Genomic DNA, 24,916 nt, shown 5'->3' on the forward strand with positions numbered 1-24,916 from the left:
AGCAGCAGAAGAGTTTGATAGTAAGTAAGATGCAGAGGCATCATGAACAAGCTCTCTGACCACGATACATATAAAAGATCAGAATTTATATAAATATACTAATAGAAACAACAGATGAATTACTAAATAAGACATACCTACAATGGGTGAATTTTGTGGTTTGTAAATTATTCTTCAATAAAGCTTAAAAATATTATATACTAAATAATATTTTAAACATTTATTTCATATTTGCTCTAGAAACTTCACTTTCTTTACTGGATTTTAAAATATCAAGTGGGTATAATAAGTGTATCCACATATCTATGTGTGTATACACACAGCTTGAAGAGTATTGCGAGTGAACTTTATCAGACAACCGAATCTATGTCTTTTTCCTACTTACTACTTAGACTTCATCTGTCAAACCACTGCCTCGTAGTGACAGGGTAACCAAATTACATGTTAAATACTTAATAATAAATCCCCTGGGAGCTGAAGAGCAAAGCTCAAGTGACAGCAATGGTCCACAAAGGTAAAATATCCTTTGATGAAATTATGCCAAACAGCTCTCAATAAGAATAACCTTGGGCTTCCCTGGTGGCGTGGTGGTTGAGAGTCCGCCTGCCGATGCAGGAGACATGGGTTTGTGCCCCAGTCCGGAAGGATCCCACATGCCGCGGAGCGGCTGGGCCCGTGAGCCATGGCCGCTGAGCCCGCGCGTCCGGAGCCTGTGCTCTGCAGCGGGAGAAGCCACAACAGTGAGAGGCCCGCGTACCGCAAAAAAAAAAAAAAAAAGAATAACCTTAACAGGAACATCCTCTAGAAGCTGCAAATATGATTTCCGTTTTGCAATATCTGATTTCTAGACTGAAAGGAAAATTATACTGTACTTTGATTTTCTTGATCTTCAGGAGGCTCTAGAACCTTCACGAACTCCACATTCACATGGATTTCAACCCCCAATATCAAGGCCACCTTGAACAGGATGAGCTGCAACTGACGAATACCTGAGGGGAAGAGATGAACTGTCAGTAGCAATGTCTGAGTGTCTCCTGTATACAGAACACTGTATTATCACTGCTCAATGATTTCTGAGCATAGCAATACAGAGGCATGCCTCATTTTATTGCACTTTGCTTTACTGCAGTTCCCAGATATTACATTTTTTACAAATTGAAGGTTTATGGCAACCCTGAATCAAAGCAAGTACTCCCAGTGTCATTTTTCCAACAGCATTTGCTCATTTTGTATCTCTGTGTCACATTTTGGCAATTCTAGCAACATTTCAAACTTTTTCTTTATTATTGTGTTTGTTATGGTGATCTGTTATCAGTGATCTTTGATGTTACTATTACAAGAAGATTACAACTCACTGAAGGCTCAGATGATGGTTAGCATTTTTTAGCAATAAAGCATTTAAAGTTAAGGTATTTACATTGGTTTTTAGACATAATTCTGTTATGCGTATACACTGAAAAGACTATAGTATAGTGTAAATATCACTTTTATATGCACTGTAATTCATGTAACTCGCTTTATTGGGATATTCGCTTTATTGCGATGGTGTAGAACTGAACCTGCAATTTCTCCAAGGTATGCCTGTACCAATAACGATCATTACTGAACACTAATTATGTGCTAAGCACTCTGTGTTTTCTCATTTAACCCTTACAGTGCTTTCTCATTTAACCCTTACAGTGGCCTTTCCGGGTAATTATTCTCATTTTATTTTTTTTCTAATGAAAAAAATTTTTTTTCTCTGGCTTGCCGGATCTTAGTTCCCCAACCAGAGATTGAACCCGGGCCCTTAGCAGTGAAAACGTGGAGTCCTAACCACTGGTCGCCAGGGAATTCTCTATTCTCATTTTAGAGATGAGAAATTAAGGCTCAACAAGCCTAAGTGACTTGTGCAAGCTCACACAGGAGCAAAACTGGAATGTGGACACAGATCTGTTTCCGAGACTGTGCTCTAGCTGTTAGGTAATCCTATAATGATGGTGGCTCTCTCTTTCCTGCCTCCTTCCTGAACTGGGCTGTGGGTTTGATAAAATGAAGATGGAAAGAGGCGTTAACAGAGAGACAGCAAAGAGCCAATACGTAAAGTCAGAGAGCAAACGGCTCACCCTGTGGGGGACTCTACCTAAGCTCTCAGCCACCCAGGGTAAGGGGTGGGGTGGTGGCTCCTCCCCACAAAGCTGGGCTCATGGTTTCCCACCTCCTACCCACTCTCCTAAACTCCCCCAAGGAGTGGCTCCTTGTTTCTCTATTTTGTTCCTGCCATTGAGCACAAATGGGCATGCCTTCAAATACATTTCTGAGAGCATAAAGTTTCAAATTACCTCTGGGTCCCTCTGTATTTTGTGGGCTTTGCTCATTTAACATTTATTGAACAGCTACCATGTGCCAGGTGCCATGCTAGGCCCAGGAGACATGGAACACTGTCTAACAGAGGAAACAGGCGTAAACAGAATGGGGCAGGGCCTGGGGGCAAGCTGGGTTGCCGAACAGGCCCTGAGCTGCAGTCCTGAAAGCCAAGGGAGGAGGGACCAAGATACCAGATCCCATGGAGAGATTAAGAAAAATGAAGACTACAGGAGGCCAGGGCACAGGAGGTTGGGAAGCTTCTGGAATTTCTTTAGCACAGTGGCGGGAAGAAATCAGACCACAATGGAAGGTGGCATGAGTAGAAAGTATAAGCAAAGTCTATGTTGCCTCTTTCTAGAATAAACAATTTGAGATGAAGAAAAGTAATGGGCTCTATCAGAGGACTGGAGGGCAGTGTGAGGTAAGGGCAGGTGAAAGGAGGGAAGGAAAGCAAGAGGGCCTAGAGTTGGAGAGGCAGTGGTCAGCTCAGCCTCTGGCCTTGGGGTGAGAGGAAGGAATGGGTACTGGGGAGAGGCGAGGGCAGGAGGAAGGAGAGGGGGCTGGGATGGGGAGTGCCCGTCAGCACTGGGAACTAGAGGAGGATGCTGACACAGGACAAGTGGGGAATTGCGGAGCAGTGCCAAGGACCAGGTCACAGCTGGGGCTGGAGACCACGGTCAGGCTGAAAGGAAGCCGATCAGCTGGGGCTTAAAGAACCCAACTCACCTCCTGCCTGGAAACAGGCCGTGGGGGAGGCCTGGCCTCTCCTCATAGTTTCAACGTTCTTAGTCTGTCTGGTTTTGGCGCCCAGTAGGTGCTCAATAAATTCTCCCTGCCTCTCTTCTCGCAGGTATTAGAGCTGTCCTTGACCATGATCACTCTGAACGTTTGAATCTCCGTTCCAGAGTCCTGCCAGTGCTTCTGCATGCTGGCATATTTCCAAGGACTAGGGGTTAAATGGGGGCCCCATTAATGAGGCAGTGAGGGGCCCCCGGCCGTCAAGGCAGCCTGGCAGCCTGGGACCTCCTGATGCCCAGCTCTACCTCTCAGCAAGGCTCGATGGGAAAGTGGTGCATAATGTTGTCATCCTAAATTGGTACCGATATACATTCTTCTGTGGGCGGTAAGGAATATCTGGAAAGCTGACACTGCAGCTTTCTGGGCAAATCCAAATTTCTTTCCAGTGGACTCTTGGAATTTTCTCATCCCAGAGTGGGAACAAACCCTGGGCCACTGCTGGTAAGTTCTTCTGTATCTGACTGTATTACACCCTGTCTGGCTGATAATTCTCTCCAGTTGTTCCCGCCCTAACCCTACACCCTTTTCCCATCAGTGCCTGTCCTCATAAGAACATGGCTCTCAGGGTTCTCCTTCCACTCACTGGTTGAGAGACTGCAGCTCTGAATTAATTCTGGTTTAGGGATCCCGACTGCTTCTTGCTCACTGTACCCCACTGAATGCAAAGCACTTTCTGAGCACCTACGACCTGCCAGGCACAGAGACAGCACATTTCACACATGAGGTCTCACTTAATCCTCTCAGCCCTCCTGGTAGGCAGGCATCAATCACATTTAGGGGAGACAAAACTGGGGCTGGAAGAAGATAAAGAATCTGAGCCAAGTCACACAGAAAATGGACAAGACAGATTTTGGACCCAAATCTATTCAAATGCTTGAACTCTCTTTAACTTCCCTTTTATGAGTCATGATTGCTGTATAGAAAATGGCTCAAGACCTCCTCCCTGCAAGGGAGGGAGGCTGCTCTTCCAAAGCCTGTCTGCACAGATCTTGCCTCGAGAGACCCAGGCTAAGTAACGTCAGAGCGGGAGGCCTCGGTGCTCACCTTGCCCCACCTAAGCATTCAGGGATGGCCCGGTACCTGAAATCCACGTTCCCAATTCCCTTTCTTTTCTGGATGAACCCCCTTCACAATGGCCTCTCTCTTTTTAGAGTTCAAGGAAACCTGGTACAGGATCTGTCAATGGTGGCATTCCTCTGTTCTAAAACCTGCCCTGGTTCCCCAAACAGGCAACACGGTGTCCCAACTCCTTTACCCAAGAGGTCCCTGACAACCTGGCCCATTGAATGGTTTTATGTGGCTCCCTCTTCTGAGCTCCTTTAGCAAGTCCGACTGCTCTGTTAAAGCACATTTTATTATTGACAGAACCTCAGTGAGTTCTCTGAGGGTGCAGACTCTGTTACTTACCTCTGCCTCTGTTTCCCATATTTCATTAATTCATTCAAAAGAAGTCTACTGAGCATCTACTATGTGTCAAGTACTCTTTTATGCCCTGGAGATACTCTGGTGAATGAGACATACCATGATCCCTGGCCTCATAGTGCTTCCAGCCTAGTGGGGCACAGCACAGGGCCTGGAATTAAATGTCTGCCAGTTGGATGTGTGGAGCCCCCAGAGACCTGCAAGATGAAATATCCTAGGGTCTCCACAATGTGGAGAAATACCCCACCCAGGGTCAGCCCCCTCCCCACATGGGGTGTCACCAGTGGCTCCACTCACTGATATGGTCGATGGAGCCGGCACAGAACTTCCCATAGAACTTCTTGGCTCCCAGGCCTCGCAGGTCATGGATGGTGAAAGGCCAGAGGTGCAGCACGTTGTTCCGGGAGAAGGTGTCCCTCTTCTCCACCACGACCACTTTGGCCCCCAGGTAGGCAAGTTCAATGGCAGTGCGCAAACCACATGGTCCTCCTCCAATGATGAGACACTGCAGAGGGGAGAGAGGAGAGAGGCACTCAGCAACCTCTAACCTTGTAGACACAAGCCCCTAGTCAGCAGCGTAACTGGGGAGCAAACCCCCATCCACCCAAATCAACCAGTGAGTGCAAACCGAGCACCTGTCAGGACCCGCCATTCATCCATCCGATGTACATTACCTGTGGGCCTACCACACACCAGGCACTGTGCCAAACCCCGTGAGGGACACAGAGGTAAAAGGATTTGGGGGAGGCACAGTAAGATACACGTGAGGTTCAGAGTTAAACTGAACTGGGCTTAAATCCCAGCTCTGGCATTTAACCTCTTAGTTCAAGGTGGATGGAGAGAAGGATACTTTGGGGGAAAGGAGAGAAAAGAGACAAGGATTGGTCTGGAACTAGACGCTGAGAGTCTGAAATGTCAAGTGAAGGAGTATGGTCTTGGCCCTGTAGGCACTGGGGCCGTGTGGGCAGAGGTGACAAAACAGGATTCTGTTCAACTCCCATGCTAGGTCTCAGTGGACCCTGTCACGCTGAACAAGACAAGGGTCCTTCCCCAAGGAAGCTACAGCCACTTAGGAAAGAAGGGAAGACACATAATGACCTACCAAACTAGTTACACTGGGCAAAAGTCCTTCCATTCAAATGAAATCTTATGTGTAGCACCAATCCAATAAAAACAGGAAAATGGTGATATTCTGGCTGAGAGACATCCCCATGCAGCAGCCTGCCCTACTCCCAGGCAATTCCTGAACCACCTTCAAGAGGCAGGAGTTCAACTAGGGGGTCTAACTAACTGGGGATACCCCAGCAAAGTCACAGGGAAGGAGATCTGCATCCACACCCCACTGCTTGACATTGCACAGGCATCTGGAAACATCCCTTCTGCTTGGGATCAAAACTTATCTTAAAAAAATGCATTCCCCTTCCCCTAGCTATATTCCATCATCCAGTTATCACTCATCTGGGGCCTCCAGACTCCCAGAGGGGAACTGCAAATAAGCATATCAGAAGCTCCCACACCACAATCAGTGTGGCTTACTCGTTTGAACCTCCCAGAGAGTTGGTGGAAACTCTGTTAGGGGAAATGAAGTCACCACTGAGATACAATTCACTCCAGAGACAGGGAGCGGGTATGCAAATCCTTTTGCTTCCTTTCTGGTTGGAGCTGACTGCAGAGAACCAACTCCCCCAAACCCAGCTTCCCTCTTTATCTCACACCCCAAACAGCTCCTCTGGCTCAGACATAGCCAGACCATGACGGGCATTTCAAAGCAAGACTCCAAACCCCGACACTCTGAGGTTGGCTTCGGGGTTAAGTCTAGATTCACTGCATTTCTTTGCAGTTAGCGCATCTTTTCCCTTTTGCTGAGTTCGGTCACTCCCGGGCCAGGGATGGAGTGGGGTGGGAGGATGTGGGGTGAAGAAGGGCAGGAAGGGAGCCCTCCTGCATCCTTCTATCATCTACCAGGCCTGACCCAGCACCGCTCCCGGGGCCAGGCAGGGGATCCCATTCCCACCAGCTGGGGGGCTGCTGTACGTCACGCAAACAGTAGCTGGCGTACCATTTCTGACCCTCCCAGCTAAACCTGAAATCCCACTGATGAAAGCTCAGTTTTCCCACCACCCTGGGCGCCCGTTCATACTTCGGGCCTGAAATTTCAGAGACGCCAGTCATACCCAAAGCAAATACCAATGGGCCTAATTACATAAAGGGAGAAAATTCGGTACAGATGTTATCAAGACAGGAGAGAGGGCTTGTTGGCCGAGGCCAGGCCCGTTCCTCTAGGAGCACACTTGTTATGATTAACATGGGAACTCGGAGTTCTGACAAGAAGCCGAAAACCGCGGCTGCTACGTGCCTGGGCAGAAGAGCGGGCGAGAAGAGGGCTCCCCTGGCCTGCCCATAGTTGATGCTCTGGATGGTGAGCATAGTGCAAACAGACCACGAATGCAAAGCGTTGTGATAACTCAACCCAAAGGAACTCTCCACCTTTCCCAGACGCATCCGGGCTTCACTGCTAAGGACTCGGTGCCAAGTAACAAAAATTTTTCATTAAAACTCAGCCCTGAGGCCGAGCCCCAAATTAGATTATACATTCCTCCCACAGGCCCTGTCCTTAGTGCTACCCCAGAACTAAGCTCCACGTGCTATAATTATCTGCATCTGATTCCCAGGCCAGTGTAAAAGCTCCTCAAAAGCTGTCTCCGTGTCCAGTACAGGGCCTGGCACACAGGAGGCCTCAGTAAAGAACTGATGGATGAATGAACTTCCCACACCCTCACGGCCCACCCAGTTCTTGCTGTCCATCCGTAACCAGGATGTTCGGTTCATGTCAGCTAGGGTTTATGTCTGCATTTCCCACCCAGGCTGGGGGAGCTGGAGTCTGCCAAGGCCACCAGGATCACGGATGTCAACAGATCTGTGTGCTCAGGCGACATAAATTTATTACGCAGTGGGGAGCAGGGCAGATCCAACACCAGCAGGAAGTCCACTGTATAGATAAGCTTGGCAGTGCTTAGACCACCTCCACATTCATGGAGAGAGACAAACACCACATGGAAAGATCATCTATTTATCAAAGGGTGGGAAGAGGGGATGAGGGGCCTCACCCACTGTCAAGGCACAGGGCTGGGGCAGCCCCAGCTCACACAGGACCCCTGTGCTCTCCCAGGGGAGCCCCACAAGCACTACCCACTTCTTGGTGGCACGGTGCATCTTCCAACCCCTAAGTGGGTAGGTGTGCTGGGACTGGTGCCAGGAATGCTAGAAGGATCAGTCCCCGGAAGGAGCCGCTGAGCGGAGCAGGGGCTAAGCCAGGGTTAGCCGTCTGGAGGCTTGATTTCCACTTCTGAATTCTGCCTCCAGTTTTCTTGGGGGCTCCGTGTGCAGACAGCCCAGTGGGGTGGGGCAGAGAAAGCCAGCACTTGCAGGCAGCAGGCAGACCAGGGTCTGCCATTCACAAGCTCACTCACCCAGGCTCTGCGCCTCACTGAAAAGGATGATTATAGGATCTAAACTGTACCACACTCAGCACTTTCTACTTGCGAGGCACTGTCCTAATCATTTCATGTATTTCATCCTTCCAACTGCCCTATATATGAGATAAATGTCATCACCATCTCCACTTTGTACGTGAGGATACTGAGGCATTGAAAAGTTAAGCAACTTGCTCCAGGTACTGTTATTACCCCCATATTTGAGCTAAGAAATGGAGGCAACAGAGGGTCAGAAATTGCTCCAAGGTGGGTCACCTAATGAGGAAGTGGTCAAGTTTGGACACGAACCCAGGCAGTGTGGGTCCAAAGCCTGTGCTCTGAACTGCTTGTCTGACCGTGAGGATGGACCGCAGGGGGTGTGGTCAGGATGAAGGGAGGCCAGTTTTCGCTCCTTCCCTGCACCCAGCACACGTGGGCCTCCTGAACGGAGCTGTGTTCAGTCTGAGTGCACAGGGCCTCTGCATGGAAGGCCTGAGCCTGTGTCTGAGCTGAGCTTCCCTGGGATGGAAATTTACAGGCTGGACGAAGCTAGAGCCCCTGCAAGTCCTGGGAAGCCACTTAGGCAGGTGCCACGGCAGTGGCGGTTTGGGCATGGACGGTGGCAGCCTCTCTAGTGCCTCCGGAGACCTGGCAGCGAGCTGAGTGACACAAGGTCACATGTGGTGCCATCTCCCTGGTAGCGGCAGCCCTCCCGGCATGCTGACCCGCAGGCCAGCTAGCTCCCCGGGCAGTGCTCTGGTTCCAGGGACGTGCCCTCACGTTTCCTGGCGTGGCTTCGCAGGCTCACCAGTTCTTAGGGCAGGCCACTTATCTAAACCCAGGCAGGAAGGCCCTGACTGTTACTGGGTTACCACAAGTAAAAACAGCTCATTCAGAATCGCAGGACAGACAGTCATCGGATCCTAGGTGCCTTCCACGTGCTAATCCGGGGGGCCTGGCCTCACAGCCTCACAGTGCTAAGTTAGGAGGGCTTACAAGAGATGCAGCCACTTACGGTTCGAGCCAAGGATGGAGAAATCTCTGTGAGGGGGGGGGCCAGACCTGACTCTTCACAGCAACTTCAAGGGCCACTCTGGTGAGAAGCAAACCCTCATCTGACTTGACACGGCCCTGCCCCTGGCCTGGTCTGACTCTCCTGTATCTGGGTCACACCCAGTTATTTCTGGGTAACAATTACCACCACTTACTAACAGAAATTTACAGAGAGGAAATGAAGAAAGATATCCTGTCCTCCCTGCCTGCTCTCAAAACAATAATATGAATTGCTCTGAGAAACATTCCATTCCTCTCTGTCCCTCCCTTTCGACCCGAGCCGGTGCTCTAACCCTTGTATGAGCAACTGTAACCAGTGACCATGGGGTCTGGATTTTCAGTTTCATTTGCAAACATCCTGTCCCTGGGCCTTGTAAGTACACTCAGATTGGACCCCCTGTTTGGGAGTCAGAAGTACAATCATCAAGGCTGTTCTTCCTGCCTCTGGGTGCTGTTCATACCTCCTGCATCTCCCCCGATCTAAGGCATGAGTTCCCAGGAATCTCCCCCCACCACCAACGGAAGAGATGAGCAGCCCACGACTCCTTTCATTTCAGATGCCAAAGTACGTCATCAACAGTGTCAACTCCGTCCCACCTTTGCACGTGCCTGTCCATCCCATATTGGGAAGAGCAAGAGTAGTGACAGTATTGATAATAGCAATAATGAAAATCAGAGCTCCCACTTACTGCCTGCTTCTATTGTGCAAGAACGGTGCTAAGTACTTTGTAACACAGGCACCTCATTTCCTTCCTACAATAACCCTGAACTGGACACAGTGTGTCGCCATTTGGCAGATGAGAAAATTGGAGTTTAGGAAGGTTAAATGACTTAACTGTGGTCACAGGACTAGGTTGACAACTAAACTCAGATCCCAGAGTTTGTACTTGAAATCATAATCCTATATAGATTCTTCCAGGTTACCTTGGGCCTTGTGTGGTAGTGTTAGCATGTTCCCTCCTCAACGAGATAGGTAAGACCATTGAGACCGCTCTGTGGGATGGCAGAGGATGCAAGAGAAGGTTCCTGTTCCCAAACCTCAGGAGGCTGTCTGGTTGGGAACTAGAGAAAGGGAAACAGAGACCAAGAATGCTAGATGGTTTGGGACCACCTGTGACTACTGGAGACATTTGTGGAAGGGACAGGTTTGGTCAAGAAAGGGTCCCTCCAGGACACAGCCCATGAGAGAACCCACCGCAATGAGAAGCCCGCGCACCGCAACGAAGAGTAGCCCCCGCTCGCCGCAACCAGAGAAAAGCCCGCGTGCAGCAACAAAGATCCAACGCAGCCAAAAATAAAATAATAAATTTAAAAAAAAAAAAAAAAAGACCCTACATGACACTGCCCTCCAATTTCCCTTCTGTCTTCAGCTCCTACCCACCCCCCTCCCTCTCTGCACTCCAGCCGTAACGGTCTCCCTAAGCACACACAGGGTCTTTTTGCTTTCTTTGCACTCTGCCTGCAACATTCATATACATATATATGGCTATTTTATAATACAAAAAAGGGAATATATTGCAGAAAATATATAGGACTAGTTTTATTTTTCTTCATATTAACATCCAGCTTTCCAGCATTTTAAACGTTTGTAAATATTCCCAGCATCTACTTGTATATTTTTCCATGATGGATTTTTTTTTTGTTTTCAATCAAGTAGCTTTACAATATTTTTTGCAATATCTTATTATAAAAATTTTCAAATAAATAGAAAAGTTGAAAGCATTTTAGTGCACACCCAAATACCCACCACCTAGATTCTATGATTAGATTTTAGTCTCCTTGCTTTATCATATATCTATTCATCCATCCACCCACCTCTCTACCCACTCATCAATTTAGCTTATTTTTTGGTGCATTTCAATGAAATCGCTGAATCAGTACATTCCTTCCCAAATGCTTCAGGATACAAATCTAATTAACTAGAGTTCAATAATTATTAAAGTTCTTCACAACCTCTCAACATACACAAAAATACACTCAGAATGGTTTAAAGACTTAAACAGAAGACATGGCACCATAAAACTCCTAAAAGAGAACATAGGCAAAACATTCTCTGACATAAATCATACCAATGTTTTCATAGGTCAGTCTCCCAAGAAAATAGAAATGAAAATGAAAATAAACAAATGGGACTTAATCAAACTTACAAGCTTTTGCACAGCAAAGGAAACCATAAACAAAACAAAAAGACAACCTACAGAATGGGAAAAAATATTGCAAATGATGCAACTGACAAGGGCTTAATTTCCAAGATATACAAAAAATAGTTCATGCAACTCAACAACTAAAAAACAACCCAACTGAAAAATGGGCAGAAGACCTAAAGAGACACTTCTCCAAAGAAGACATACAGATGGTCAATGGCACATGAAAAGAAATGAAAATCAAAACTACAGTGAGCTACCATCTCACACTGGTCAGAATGGCCATCATTAAAAAGTCTACAGAGCTCCCCTGGTGGCGCAGTAGTTGAGAGTCCGCCTGCCAATGCAGGGGACACGGGTTCGTGCCCCGGTCCGGGAAGATACCACATGCCGTGAAGCGGCTAGGCCCGTAAGCCATGGCCACCGGGCCTGCGCGTCCAGAGCCTGTGCTCCGCAACGGGAGAGGCCACAACAGTGAGAGGACCGCATACCGCAAAAAAAAAAAAATGTCTACAAGTAACAAATGCTGGAGAAGGTGTGGAGAAAAGGGAACCCTCCCACACTGTTGGTGAGAATGTAAATTGGTGCATCCATTATGGAAAACAGTATGGAGGTTCCCCAAAAAACTAAAAATAGAGCTACCGGGGCTTCCCTGGTGGCGCAGTGGTTGAGAGTCCGCCTGCCGATGCAGGGGACACGGGTTCGTGTCCCGGTCTGGGAAGATCCCACATGCCGCGGAGCGGCTGGGCCCGTGAGCCATGGCTGTTGAGCCTGTGCGTCCGGAGCCTGTGCTCCGCAACGGGAGAGGCCACAACAGTGAGAGGCCCATGTAACGCAAAAAAAAAAAAAAAAAAAAAAAAAAATAGAGCTACCATATGATCCAGCAGTCCCACTCCTGGGCATATATGCAGACCAAACTATAATTCAAAAAGATATATGCACCCCCATGTTCACAGCAGCACTATTCACGATAGCCAAGACATAGAAACGACCTAAATGTCCACTGACAGATGAATGGGTAAAGAAGATGTGGTACATATATACAATGGAATACTACTCAGCCATAAAAAAGAATGAAATAATACCATTTGTAGCAACATAGATGCAACTAGAGATTATCATACTAAGTGAAGTAAGTCAGAAAGAGAAAGACAAATACCGTATGATACCACTTACATGTGGAATCTAAAATATGACACAAAACTATCTATGAAACAGAAACAGAATCAGGGACATAGAGAACAGTCTGGTGGTTGCCAAGGGGAGGGGGATGAGAGGGATGGATTGGGAGTTTGAGATTAGCAGATGCAAACTGGTATACATAGAATGGATAAACAACAAGGTCCTACTGTACAGCACAGGGAACTATATTCAATATCTTGTGATAAACCATAATGGAAAAGAATATGAAAAAGAATGTACTGGGGTTGGCCCAGAAGTTTGTTCGGGTTTTTCCATAAGATGTTATAGCAAAACCCAAACGAACTTTTGGGCCAACCCAATATATATATATGTATAACTGAGTCACTTTGCTGTACAGCAGTAATTAACACAACATTGTAAATCAACTATACTTCAATAAAAAATAAAAAAGGAATACATTATTCAAGTTTTTTCTTTTCAGGTAAAATTTACATACAAAAAATGTACACATCTAAACATACCATTTGCTGTGACAATTTACAATACGTGTTGCTTCTTACAGCATCGGTTTTCTCCCCATCAGTGGTCTTTCTTCAGTGGACCTGGTGAGTTCTTGCCCCTGGGCTCTGGTGCTGACATCTTGGTGTACACTGTTATCAGCAAGGAGCTTCTAGTCACAGGGCAGGGCTTGACCAGCCAGCTGCCTTGACTCCCTTTCCTCCCTTTGGGAGAGCAGAAGCCACAGGCCATTCTAAGACCCCACCCCCGCCCCGAGAAAAGGGTGTGGAGGAATCTCACATTCCTTTAGGAGAAATAAGGGAAGGAGACTTCTGAGACAGGCTGAGTCTAGATATATTCAAAGCTAAAAACTCTAGGGCCAGTTATAATCCATATGTAGAGAAAAAAGTAGAGCTAAGATACACGAACAATCTAGCCTCCAGAAACAGATACACAAGTTCATATTTATCACTTTCTCTCTTTCTTTTTAGTTACTTAGTGAGCTTTTGCTTTTAAACATTACAATAATAATAGCCAGCACTCAGAGTCCTTTATTCTCAACAACCCACACCCATCCTGCCAATTTCACAGCTGTAACTTTTTTTTTTAATTTGCGGTACGCAGGCCTCTCACTGCTGTGGCCTCTCCCGTTGCGGAGCACAGGCTCTGGACGCGCAGGCTCAGCGGCCATGGCTCATGGGCCCAGCTGCTCCGCGGCATGTGGGATCTTCCCGGACCGGGGCACGAACCCGTGTACCCTTGCATCGGCAGGCGGACTCTCAACCACTGAGCCACCAGGGAAGCCCCAGCTGTAACTTTTAAGTGCTGGAGCCAGGATTCAAACCCAGGTGCCTGGCTCCAGGAATCCTTCCTGCCTTTAACCACTGCTCTAGAGACCATTGCAGGGAGTTAGGGAGAGGGAGAGGGAGGTGGCAGGTGAGGAATCCCCACACCCTCCATTGCTCCATTTCTTAGTGATTTTTAATTCTTTTTCAAGTGTGTCTATCTGACCTCCTGTGACCTCTTCAAAAGTAGAGGTATGTCTGGCTCACTTTTGCATCCCAAGCAACTAGCCTGGCCCAGGTTAAGTGTTCAGTGATGATAAGAAAAAAGAGAGGTGAGAGTCCTCAGCAAGGCCCTGGGTGGACCAGGCTGGTGTGGTGGCAGTGACAGCAGCAGGCACTGGCAGGATCCAGTAGGAAAACTACAGCAATGGCAAGACACCCCTTCCCGTCCAGGACTTAGTGACTTCTGAGAGGGGCCAACGTCAAGGGTAACTCAATCCAGTGAGAAAGGAGAACAAAGGCTGAGTACCCACCTACACTTTCCCAGCCCAGAGAACCCAGCCAGGGCTGCGACCAGCAGCTGTCAAAATCCATCCAATGTCAAACATTTCCACTCAACAAGTGCCAAGGCTGGGGGCCACTTAAGGTCAGGAGAAGCATCTCCCGAGTATCTCATGTATGCCAGACCTGCAGCAGATGCTTTCTTTTTTTTGTTTTGTTTTGTTTTTTGCGGTACGCAGGCCTCCCACTGCTGCGGCCTCTCCCGTTGCGGAGCACAGGCTCGGGACGCGCAGGCTCAGCGGCCATGGCTCACGGGCCCAGCCGCTCCGCGGCATGTGGGATCCTCCTGGACTGGGGCACGAACCCGCGTCCCCTGCATCGGCAGGTGGACTCCCAACCACTGCGCCACCAGGGAAGCCCCAGATGCTTTCTTTAAGTCAACCAGCTCATGTCCATTGTGAAAGTGGCATTGCTTTTCCCGGTATATAGTTAAGAAACTGAGACTCAGAGGCGATGTGACTGAATAAAGCTGGCATTTGTTGAAGCCTAACTCTGTATCAAGTACTGACCTAAGTGCTTCAGATGTATTAACTTATTCAAACCTCACAACAACCCAAGATTAAGAAACCGAGGCACATAATGGTTAACTGGAGTGCCCAAGGTCACGTCGCAGTTAGGAAGGAGGAACTGGCATTCAGACCCAGGCTTCTAGCTCCGGAGCACAAACTCAGATCCACAGTGTTACACTTGCCTAAGATCACAGGGCTAATGAAAGGCAGAGCCAGGAGTCACTACCAGATCCTTGTGACTCTGGCAGCTGGCTCTTTCTTTTACATTGCCCTCGCTGCCACTTTTCTCCCAAGCGTTAGGGCCCGCTGTCCCTTTCTGGCCCCTTTTCTCTCCCTGGTGAGACTCCTCCACTGGTGCCACCTCATCCTATGACCACTCATGGCCACAGGCAAGGCTGACCCTATCAGGGGGCAGCAGCCTTGTCCCAGACTGGCCTCTACAGAAAGGCCACTGTGGGCCTGGTAACGGATCTGCATGAGAAGAGGCCAGGTGTTCGTTCCACGTTCACCAACTCCTATTGCTCTGAGGTCAGCAAAGGAGAGACTGTTTACCTGAACCCAGCAGCTGTTTCTGCAGCCAGCTCAGAGCCAGGCTGAGAGCCCAAGGAGCACAAGGCCACCCCTGCCACTCCACAGCCACATCGGGACCAGCTAACCACCCCGCCAAGAGCCCTGGCATATTCCCCAAGAAGGAGGCAGTAGGTGAGAATACACCTATGAATATGCTGTACGGATGCGCTGGCCTCCTTCATATTCTCCTTTTGTGGGGTCTCTAGCCCCATAGGTAGGTGCTGAATGAATATGGCTGAGGGGTCTAAGCACGCCTTAGTTCAGGCATGCAAACAGGTAAAGACTTACCAGCCCTTAGATGGAACACCACCGAGAAACAGCACATATGGTGGCGAAGTAAGGGGCAGGTTCTGAAGCTGGCAGGCCATTTGCCAGCTGTGTGCCTTTGAGCACAGCAGCTTATTACACTCATTTCTCTTGACCTCAGTTTCCTCAACCCTAAAAGAGGAATAAGGGTGTTGCCTACCAACTACAGTTGTTATGGGGATGGAATTAGTAAACTGTAGAATTGTTCACAGAAGAGCCTAGCCTAGCACAGGATAAGCAGTCAATCAACAATAGCAGTGGCGGACAGCTCCTCTCCTCCCTCCCTTCTTCCTGAGGAGCAGTCCTAGAATGAAATCAGCATTTAGATCCCTAAGAGATGTGGTCCAGTCCATCCAGGGATACGGATGCTGTGATCCTACCAGTTCAAAGGCTGGGAGTGGTTTGCATCCCTTGGGGCAGGCATACTGCCTTTATCAGGGCATCTTCAGCAAGTGGATGAACCTCACTTGTAGCCTGGGCACCCAAGAGGGAGCCGGGCTGCTGTCCCCTGCACTGGCGAGTTGCCCTGTGCCCCCTGAGCTCACAGGTACGTGCACAGTCTGACCTGGAAGGGACTTTAGATCACAAGTCAGTGCGCTTTTTCTGTAAAGAGCCAGATAGTAAATATTTTAGACATTTTTGTCAACCGCTGGCTTAGATCATCCTGTGTGACACTTCCTTCCCCACCATTGCCTTCCCCTTAGGGTGCCCAAGAAAATATTCATGGGAGTCCAGAGGCCATTTTCAGTTGGGTTCCCCTTGCCGCTCCTGCTGCCTGGGACGCCCTCCCGCAGATCTCTGGGTTCAGGTCTCAGCCCTAACATCACATTCCTTGGTGATGCCTCCCCAGCCCCACCCCATTTAATCCAACACAGCTCCCTGTTTATTTTCTGCACAGTGCTTATCACACCCCTAAAGCTCTTTTTTATTTATTAACTAGTTCACTGTGTGTCTCTCCCTCTGGAATGTAAGCTCCACCAAAGCGGGGGCCTTTTCTCCCTTACTCATGCTGTATCCCCAGAGGCCAGAATAGTCCCTGACCCATAGGAGGTGCCATGAAATATTTGCCAAATGAAGAAATGCATAAAATCAAATCATGCCTTTACCCCAAATCAGGATGCACACAGAGGCTAATTGAAGGGTCATAGCCAATATTTACTGAGACACTGTCTTAGGGGCTTTACATACATTATCTTATTAAATGAGTCAGAAACTAACTTATGAGACAGGAACTATTTTCTCTCCCCATTTCTGATGAAGCTAAGGTCCCACTGCTCAAAGGCATGTATCTGGTAAGAGGCAAAGCTAAATTTCAAACCAAGGGGTTTGAAATTTCAAATCTGGGGCCCAAACTATTAACTACCACTGTTGCTTATTTTACCTGGGATTATATCAAGTTAGTATGTACACAGATTGTCTGCAGCTGATTAGACATGCTAATGGGCAGTGAAGTGTCTTTCGACTTGTCAAAAGTGGAGGGAAGACATTATTATCTAATATATGCTATATATGGGGCTTTTCTCTTATTTACCAATGAAATAGCTAGGCTCAGATAGAGGAAACAACTTCAGATGTGACAAAGCTAGAGGTGACAGCAAATCTTAACATTTCCCAAGGGAAAATCCATCTGGTCAGTCGCACCTTGATATACCTCCTGGGGGTGGGATATACATCTGGTACCCAACCCACAGAAGACGGCTATACAGAAAAGTCCCATATCCCAATGTGGATCACCAGCTCCAGGAGACAAACCCTCGTGTATTTACGTTTAGAAGGCTAGAGCATCTCACACGCCTTCCAGTCCAGGGAACCCCTTCTCACCAGTGTAATACAGTTTTGACTCCGCTTGCAACTGCTACAAAAGAAGTGAGCAGACTTACTCAGAGGCTCTTGACAGCTTTCAAGGGGGTCACTTTACAGTATAAAGTGGCTTGTAATTAAAGTGTTTTCAAAACTGTGAACAGATCACAGTGTCTAGACATTGGGAGACTCCAGTGTTACTTACACCATCCTGCCCACCCATGTCTACAACCTGCCAAAGAACACACTATGTTTTCTTTTTTTTTTTTTTTCTTTTTGCGGTATGTGGGCCTCTCACTGCTGTGGCCTCTCCCGTTGTGGAGCACAGGCTCCGGACGCGCAGGCCCAGCGGCCATGGCTCACGGGCCCAGCCGCTCCGCAGCATGTGGGATCCTCCCAGACCGGGGCACGAACCCGTATCCCCTGCATCGGCAGGCGGACTCTCAACCACTGCGCCACCAGGGAGGCCCCACACTATGTTTTCTTTATCAGAACATCTTATTTTATTTTATTTTTTTTGTGTGGTACACGGGCCTCTCACTGTTGTGGCCTCTCCCGTTGTGGAGCACAGGCTCCGGACACGCAGGCTCAGTGGCCATGGCTCACAGGCCCAGCCGCTCTGCAGCAGGCGGGATCTTCCCGGACCGGGGCACGAACCCGTGTCCCCTGCATCGGCAGGTGGACTCTCAACCACCACGCCACCAGGGAAGCCCTATCAGAGCATCTTTTTTTTTTTTTTTTTTTTTTTTTTTTTTTTTGCGGTAGGCGGGCCTCTCACTGTTGTGGCCTCTCCCCTTGCAGAGCACAGGCTCCGGACGCGCAGGCTCAGCAGCCATGGCTCACGGGCCTAGCCGCTCTGCGGCATGTGGGATCTTCCCAGACCGGGGCACGAACCCGTGTCCCCTGCATCGGCAGGCGGACTCTCAACCACTGCGCCACCAGGGAAGCCCCAGAGCATCTTTAAGGACATGTTTCTGGAAAGCCTATCCTCTCAGCCTGCTGGGAGCTGCTTGGGAATTCTTTCTGCCACCAAAAGGAAGGCATGCCTGGGCATCTAGGGCACCTGCTCTCTGGAGGCAGGCCTGGACCAGTGGAAGGACTGTGGCATCACCCCTCAGGCTGGCTGAGGAAGTCCACATATGGAAGGTGGGATTTCCCGGATCCGGGTGTACTGCGTCATGGCTGTAACCCTCCAGGTAGAACAAACAAAGTGCTTCCCCAGCTTAAACACTTGAGGGGGGCGGGTAGAGGGGAAGCAAAGAGGTAGATGAGGTCATGGGTTACGCTCTGCTGAACTATTAAAAGGAAAATAAGGCATTTGGAAACCACTCTCCCAGCTCCCTGTAATACCTGATCCTATCAAGGATGAACCAAGGAGAAAAGGCTATTTATCATGCATTTGGTCATTCATTCATTCAGAAAGCACTCAAGGAACACCTTTTCTTAGGCGTCACGTTGGGTACTAAGGAAATGGGCTAGGAGATGGGCATGTCACATTTCCTGCCCACAAGTACTCCCACTTCAGCAAAAACAAAACAAAACAACAAACCACTGAGGGTTTCTGAGCAAGATGGAGTTCACTAACCACACACAGAGGGAAGAGGAAAGAGCAGAGGCAGGACCTGGAAGGCAGCCGCTCTCAGGCTGGGTGAAGAGGTCCTGCTAGGTGGGAACGGAGAGGTGGGGTGGAGGAGACATACCTACCCCAGAGAGGTTAACAAATTATAAATTCGGGTTTGAGGGGCTAGAAGGAGGAAGTGAAACTGACTCAGATTCTAAGACTGGGAGGGTGGGGCCAGTGTGAACTAAGACTGCAAGTCAGAAAGAAGAATACATTTAGGGAGTGGGAGGGAAGAGGAAGAGTGAAATTATGAATTTCGTTTCCAAGTTGTTGAGTGTCAGGTATCATAGAAAAATCCAGGAGGCATGGAGAAATCCCAATAGTTGATCCAGAGAGTAAAAGATACAGGTTTTTTAATAATAGTAACTTCTGTTTAGTGGCGGTTTATTATGTAACAGGTATGGCACATGTCAATCTCATTTAAGCCTAGCTGGAAACCTGTAAAGTGGGTTATGCCCATTTTACAGATGAGGAAATGGAGGCTCTGAAATGTTAACTAACCTACCCATGGTTGCAGGTATCTGACACCGGCCATTTATGCTCTTTCTACTATGCCTAGGGCCTCTGATTTTGGAGTCATTGCCCATAAGACAAGACTACATCATCCAAAGTAAGAGTGTCCAATAGAACCGAGTTTCTCAACTTTGGCACGATGGACATTTTGGGCTGCATCATTTTTTATAGTTGGGGGTGGGGAGTGTCCTGTGAATTTCAGGATGCTTAGCAGCAACCCTGGCCTCTCCTAACTAGATCACCTTCTCCCCCAAGCATGGCAATCAAAACTGTCTCTAGGGCTTCCCTGGTGGCGCAGTGGTTGAGAGTCCGCCTGCCGATGCAGGGGACGTGGGTTCGTGCCCCAGTCCGGGAAGATCCCACATGCCGCGGAGTGGCTGGGCCTGTAAGCCATGGCCGCTGAGCCTGCGCATCCAGAGCCTGTGCTCCGCAACGGGAGAGGCCACAACAGTGAGAGGCCCGCGTACTGCAAAAAAAAAAAAAAAACAAAAACAAAAAATAAACTGTCTCTAAATATTGCCAAATGTCCCTGGGGAGGCAAAATCACCACCAGTTAAGAACCACTGCAACAAAAATATAATGTGAGCCACACATGTAATTTTAAATTATCAGGTAGCCACAGTAAAATTATTTTTAATAATATATTTAGTTCAATATATCTAAAATATTATTATTTCAACATGTAATCCATATGAAAAGTACTAATAAGCTATTATTATGCAACCTTTTTTTCATCCTAAGTCTTTGAAATCAGGTGTGTATTTTACACTTACAGCACATCTCAGTTTGGACTTGTCACATGTCAAATGTCCGAGCCAGGTGGCTAGTGGCACCCATATTGGACAGCACAGATCTAGAGGAAAGGAGAAGGGGCTCACTCACCCACATTTATGAACGGTGGAGACAGAGGGACAAAAGGCAACACTGAACGACGGTCAGAGGGCAGAAAAGACAACTTCTGGGGATGCTGGCAGCTCAAGCTTTTCCTGTCCCTTTCGAGAACAGTCCCTGCCCACCAGCAACCCATCTACCCCATGGGATGGGGTGGGGCAAGTCGGGAGTGGAGGCAGGTACCTGGTAAAGAGAGATGGAGGGAAACCAGAGAGCGGCCAGGGGAGGGGGCCCTGGGAAGCCCACCCACGCGCACAATGGGAATCACTGAGGCTTTCAGGGAGGCAGCCACCGGAGGAGCAAGACAGAGACAGACAACTCATCCACAATCGGGAGACACCTAGTCACCTCTACCAGCAGCTGCTGACCCAGGGCTGATTCCAGCCCGAGTAACTGCTGAAACAAAGCCCTCAAAACCACAGCATCTGAGTCAATCTTGAGTCAGATACAGAAAAACCAAGGCCCTCGCCTGGGACCACTCAGTAACGATCAACACATCTTTGGGGTAATTCAAATGGAAGGGCTGGGGGGCTTGCCACTGTCTGGACTTCATTTATTCACTCAGTAAGCCACTACTACCCTCTGAGGGGCATTACTGTCCCCACTGTACAGATGGGAGACACAGGACCACACTGTTGGAGAGGACCAGGGCCAGGATGTGTCACTAATTATTTAAAGAAAAAAAAATAACTGAAGCACATAATTCAAAAATAAAATTTAGAGATGGTCCCCACTTGAATTTGAAATCAGTTAACTCATCAATGTTTTATACAGGGAACAAGAAACAAAAAACCCTTTACAATTAAAAAGAAAACAGCTGCATGGGATTAAAGAGAGGAAGGAAGAAGATAAATGGAACAGGAATAAGACAGAGGAAAACAAACAAAGGAACAAGAGGACCTGGATCCCCCCAGCGGAGGAGAGTAAAGGGGGATGGCAGAGCTGATGCTCGTGCTCCAGCCTTGGGCGGAGAGCAGGGAAGCGCCGTCCACCTCTGCTCTCTGACTCTGGGTTCTGCATAAGTCATCCCTGCTCTCTTCCATTCTCTGAGGAGAAACACTACTCATCCCTCAGAGGCTCCACCTGATGAGGATTAGCATGGTGGTGGACCAGCGACCCCATCAGATCACCCTGAGGACAGGTTGTGAGGGCAGCCTGGGTACAGTGCCCACGGGCCTTGGGGCCTAAGCCTCTCCTGCCCGCCTCCAAGTAAAGGCAAATCCCCCCTTCTGAGTCGGTGGCTCCAGAAGAGAACCTCCCCTTAGCTGATGCCCAGGGTCCCCATCACCTGCAGCGGGCACCCCTGAACTGCCCAGCACTCTCAGAGCCAATCAGCTCCTGCTCTCCACACTCCTACGAGGCACCGAGCCAGCGACAGGCACATCCCTGTACCATCTCTCCCAGTCAGGGCTCCCCCAATCATCTCATTTTGCAGATGGGTAAACTGAGGCCCAGAAACTGCAAGCCAGCCCGGGTTCTTTCCACTATGTGACAGACAGAATGAAGAGAGGGTGTGTGTGTGTTCAGTAACCTTAAATGGGAAGGTTACATATAGTATTTACACACACATACAGTGCATGTAAAAAGGGCTTTATAAATTATAAAGCGTTTTTACAAATGATAGTTGTTACCATAAATCTACTCAATACAGAGTGCATATTGTTCTCTAGACAAGCTTATGGACCTGCTTAGAGTTCCTTCTAGTCTGTTATTCAGCTAAGCACCACCCCACCCCACAAAAAGCCATGTCTAACCTCTGCTTCATCCCTGCGTAGGCGAGGTTTGTTTTTCAAAACCCACTTTGTAAGCACTTGAGAGCTCTTCACGCTTCCCACAGTTTCCAGCAAAAGTGCAGGTCCCAGTTAATCCCATAAAGGAGAGCCTCCCCCTGCTGCTGGCTAGAGGGCCTCCACCTCCCTCCCAAGTAAAGAAGAAAGGAAACCCTTATCGGCGCCAGGAACTGTGGTCCCAGTCAGAGCCACTGGGCCCACCTTCTAGTTCCAGGGCTGCTGTGCTAAGCACCCACTATGTGCCTGGCAGGCATCGGGTTAGGCTGAAGGAGGTACAGAATTTCCATGTCTTTGGTGGTGTTGTGGAAATGTGACCGCAGGCGGGGTTGGGCTTCAATGTGAAGCAGTTTACAGGAAGCCTGCCAGGGTACAGGGGTGTCAGCCCAGTTTCACCCAGGCTTCTAGAGGTCTTACAGCTTCTCCTTTCACACTTTATATGGGCTGGGCCATCCTCGTAGCCTCCCCGTGGACAGCTGAGCATGGCCATGCAGTCAAGGAACACTAAGAACTGGCACTGAGACTGGCAGTGCTCCTGCACTTGGGGGCCCTGGTTTCCTCTGGCCTCAATGTGCTTATCCATAGAATTGGTACCTATGGGGCTTCCCTGGTGGCGCAGTGGTTGAGAGTCCGCCTGCCGATGCAGGGGACATGGGTTCGTGCCCCGGTCCGGGAAGATCCCACATGCCGCGGAGCGGCTGGGCCCGTGAGCCATGGCCGCTGAGCCTGCGCGTCAGGAGCCTGTGCTCTGCAACCAGAGAGGCCACAACAGTGAGAGGCCCGCGTACCGCAAAAAAAAAAAAAAAAAAAAAAGAATTGGTACCTATGACATCTGCATATGTCAGAGAGCTGCCAGGAGGCTCAGACTCCACCCTCCACCGCCCACATCTCCGCCACCACAGCAGAGGGAGGCTCGGAGATGACCAGACTGTCATCTGGACTGAAAGGAAGCATGCGAGGCTTAGAACAAGAGGAAACGACGTGGGCAAGGAGGGTCTTCTGTGTGGAAAAGGGCTCTAGAACCGGGAAAGTGAGGCGTATTTCTTCTCTATGCCCTCCAGCACTAGATAATAGCAATGGTTTTTATTCTAGCGGCAACCGTTTCTGGAGTGCTCACTGCTTTATCCCCAGCCTCTAGAGTACTGCCGTCATGACACAAAATATATGTATGTGTTGAACTGAAGCTAATCATTGCTGTGAGCCCAGCACCTCAAATAAATAGGAGGAATCTTGGGGGTGGTAGGTGAGGAGCCCCTCCTGTGGCCATCAGCTTTTTGATGACTTTCTAGGCCACGTGAAGCCTCGCTTCCTCCCCTCCAGATCTGCAAACTCCTAAGGCAGGAAGATTCAGGAGACTCAGCTAACTGGAGAGATTCTGAGCACCTAGAAGCTGAGAGATGGAGATAACCTCATCAGTCCCCGAGGCTTGAAGGCGGTCCTGAAAACAACAGGGCCCATTAAGGGTTAGTTACCACTGTTGCTATTAACCACCAAAGTGAACCCCACCCCAATCCCCCTCCCCCAGCAGACTGAAGAGAGGGATCCCAGAAATTATTGCTCCAAGCTCATTCTTGTCTTAGTAAAAATACAGAAAGGCTTGGTTTACTACAACGTCTGGAATCTATTTGTGAAACCTCTCAGGGAGGCCAGACAATTTCATCACAAAACCCAAATGTCAGACATTCTCTGGGACAGATAACAGGGCAGAACATTCAGGAGTTAGGTGCCCTGCCGACAGACTGGAGGCTGGCGCTGTCCCCAGTTCACCTCTCCTGGGCTGGAGTTTCAGAGAAGCTGGGAGCACCAACTCTGCAGCCTCCGTGGGCAGCAAGTCCAGTGGTTAGGGTCCGTAGTGGAGCCCTCCCTCCTCTGGGAAACAGATACCCATACTTAACCCCTGGGGGAAAGGAGAACAAGGAACAGCTCCCAAGAAGGGAGGCAGCCAGGGATAACGATCCTCACTGTTCAGATCCCATTCACCCTGACAAACAGTAATAATCACCAAAGCAATAACTTATTCTGTGTCTGACACTGTTTTAAGTGCTCTACATATATTAATTTATGTAGGTCTCACGATCACCCTGTGAGCTGAGTACTATTATCCCCAGTTTACAAGTGAGGAAATGGAGGCCCAGAGAGGTTAAGTAAGATGCCAAAGGTCACACAGCTAAAAATGAGATGTAAACCCAGGTTGGTCTGAACCCAAAGACCATGCTCTCAGGCACAGCACCACACCCACATCACTCTCTCACTTCTTGGCATGAAGAAGAGAGAGCCTAGAGGGCCGTCTATCTCAGTGGAACCCCTGGTGTACCTAACTCTCTGATGTGCTGGGGCAGGAAGGCCCCTCTCACCTCAACAGTCCCCAGCCAGCATCTTCCCAGTGATATTTAAGAGACAAGACACACCATCAGCCCCTCCTGGCTCAGCTCAGTCTCAGAAACTCCGTCACACTCAATTCTCCTGCAGGCCTATGGCGAGCAGAGGTGGTTAGTTCTGGGCTCTGAGCTGGAGTGGAGGTTGCACATCTGGTCTGAGACAGGGAGGAGGACATGTAGAGTATGGATGATAGTCCTCCCCTGCTGTGCTCCAAATGGGTGCCCATTGGTGCCCATCTAGCCATCATTCTAACGAATAGCACAGTGCTCAGCTGGGCACACCATACATTTTCACCTACTCTGAAAATTGAGTCTGAT

General features: G+C 48.9%; 1 protein-coding gene across 4 annotated transcripts in view; it reads right to left on the minus strand.

The window, feature by feature from the left end:
* Positions 1-24,916, minus strand: part of MICAL2 (microtubule associated monooxygenase, calponin and LIM domain containing 2) — a 227,673-nt gene that overhangs the window by 133,144 nt on the left and 69,613 nt on the right. For all 4 annotated transcript variants that reach the window (XM_081239973.1, XM_081239972.1, XM_081239970.1 and 1 more), the window contains 2 exons: positions 4,864-5,071; positions 873-989 (listed from right to left, as the gene is read on the minus strand). In XM_081239973.1, coding sequence (XP_081096099.1) covers positions 873-989; positions 4,864-5,071 — 325 coding nt within the window. The remainder of the gene's footprint in view (positions 1-872; positions 990-4,863; positions 5,072-24,916) is intronic.

The sequence above is a fragment of the Mesoplodon bidens genome, assembly GCF_964165515.1.
Source record: "Mesoplodon bidens genome assembly, chromosome: 7".
Taxonomy (NCBI): Eukaryota; Metazoa; Chordata; class Mammalia; order Artiodactyla; family Ziphiidae; genus Mesoplodon; species Mesoplodon bidens.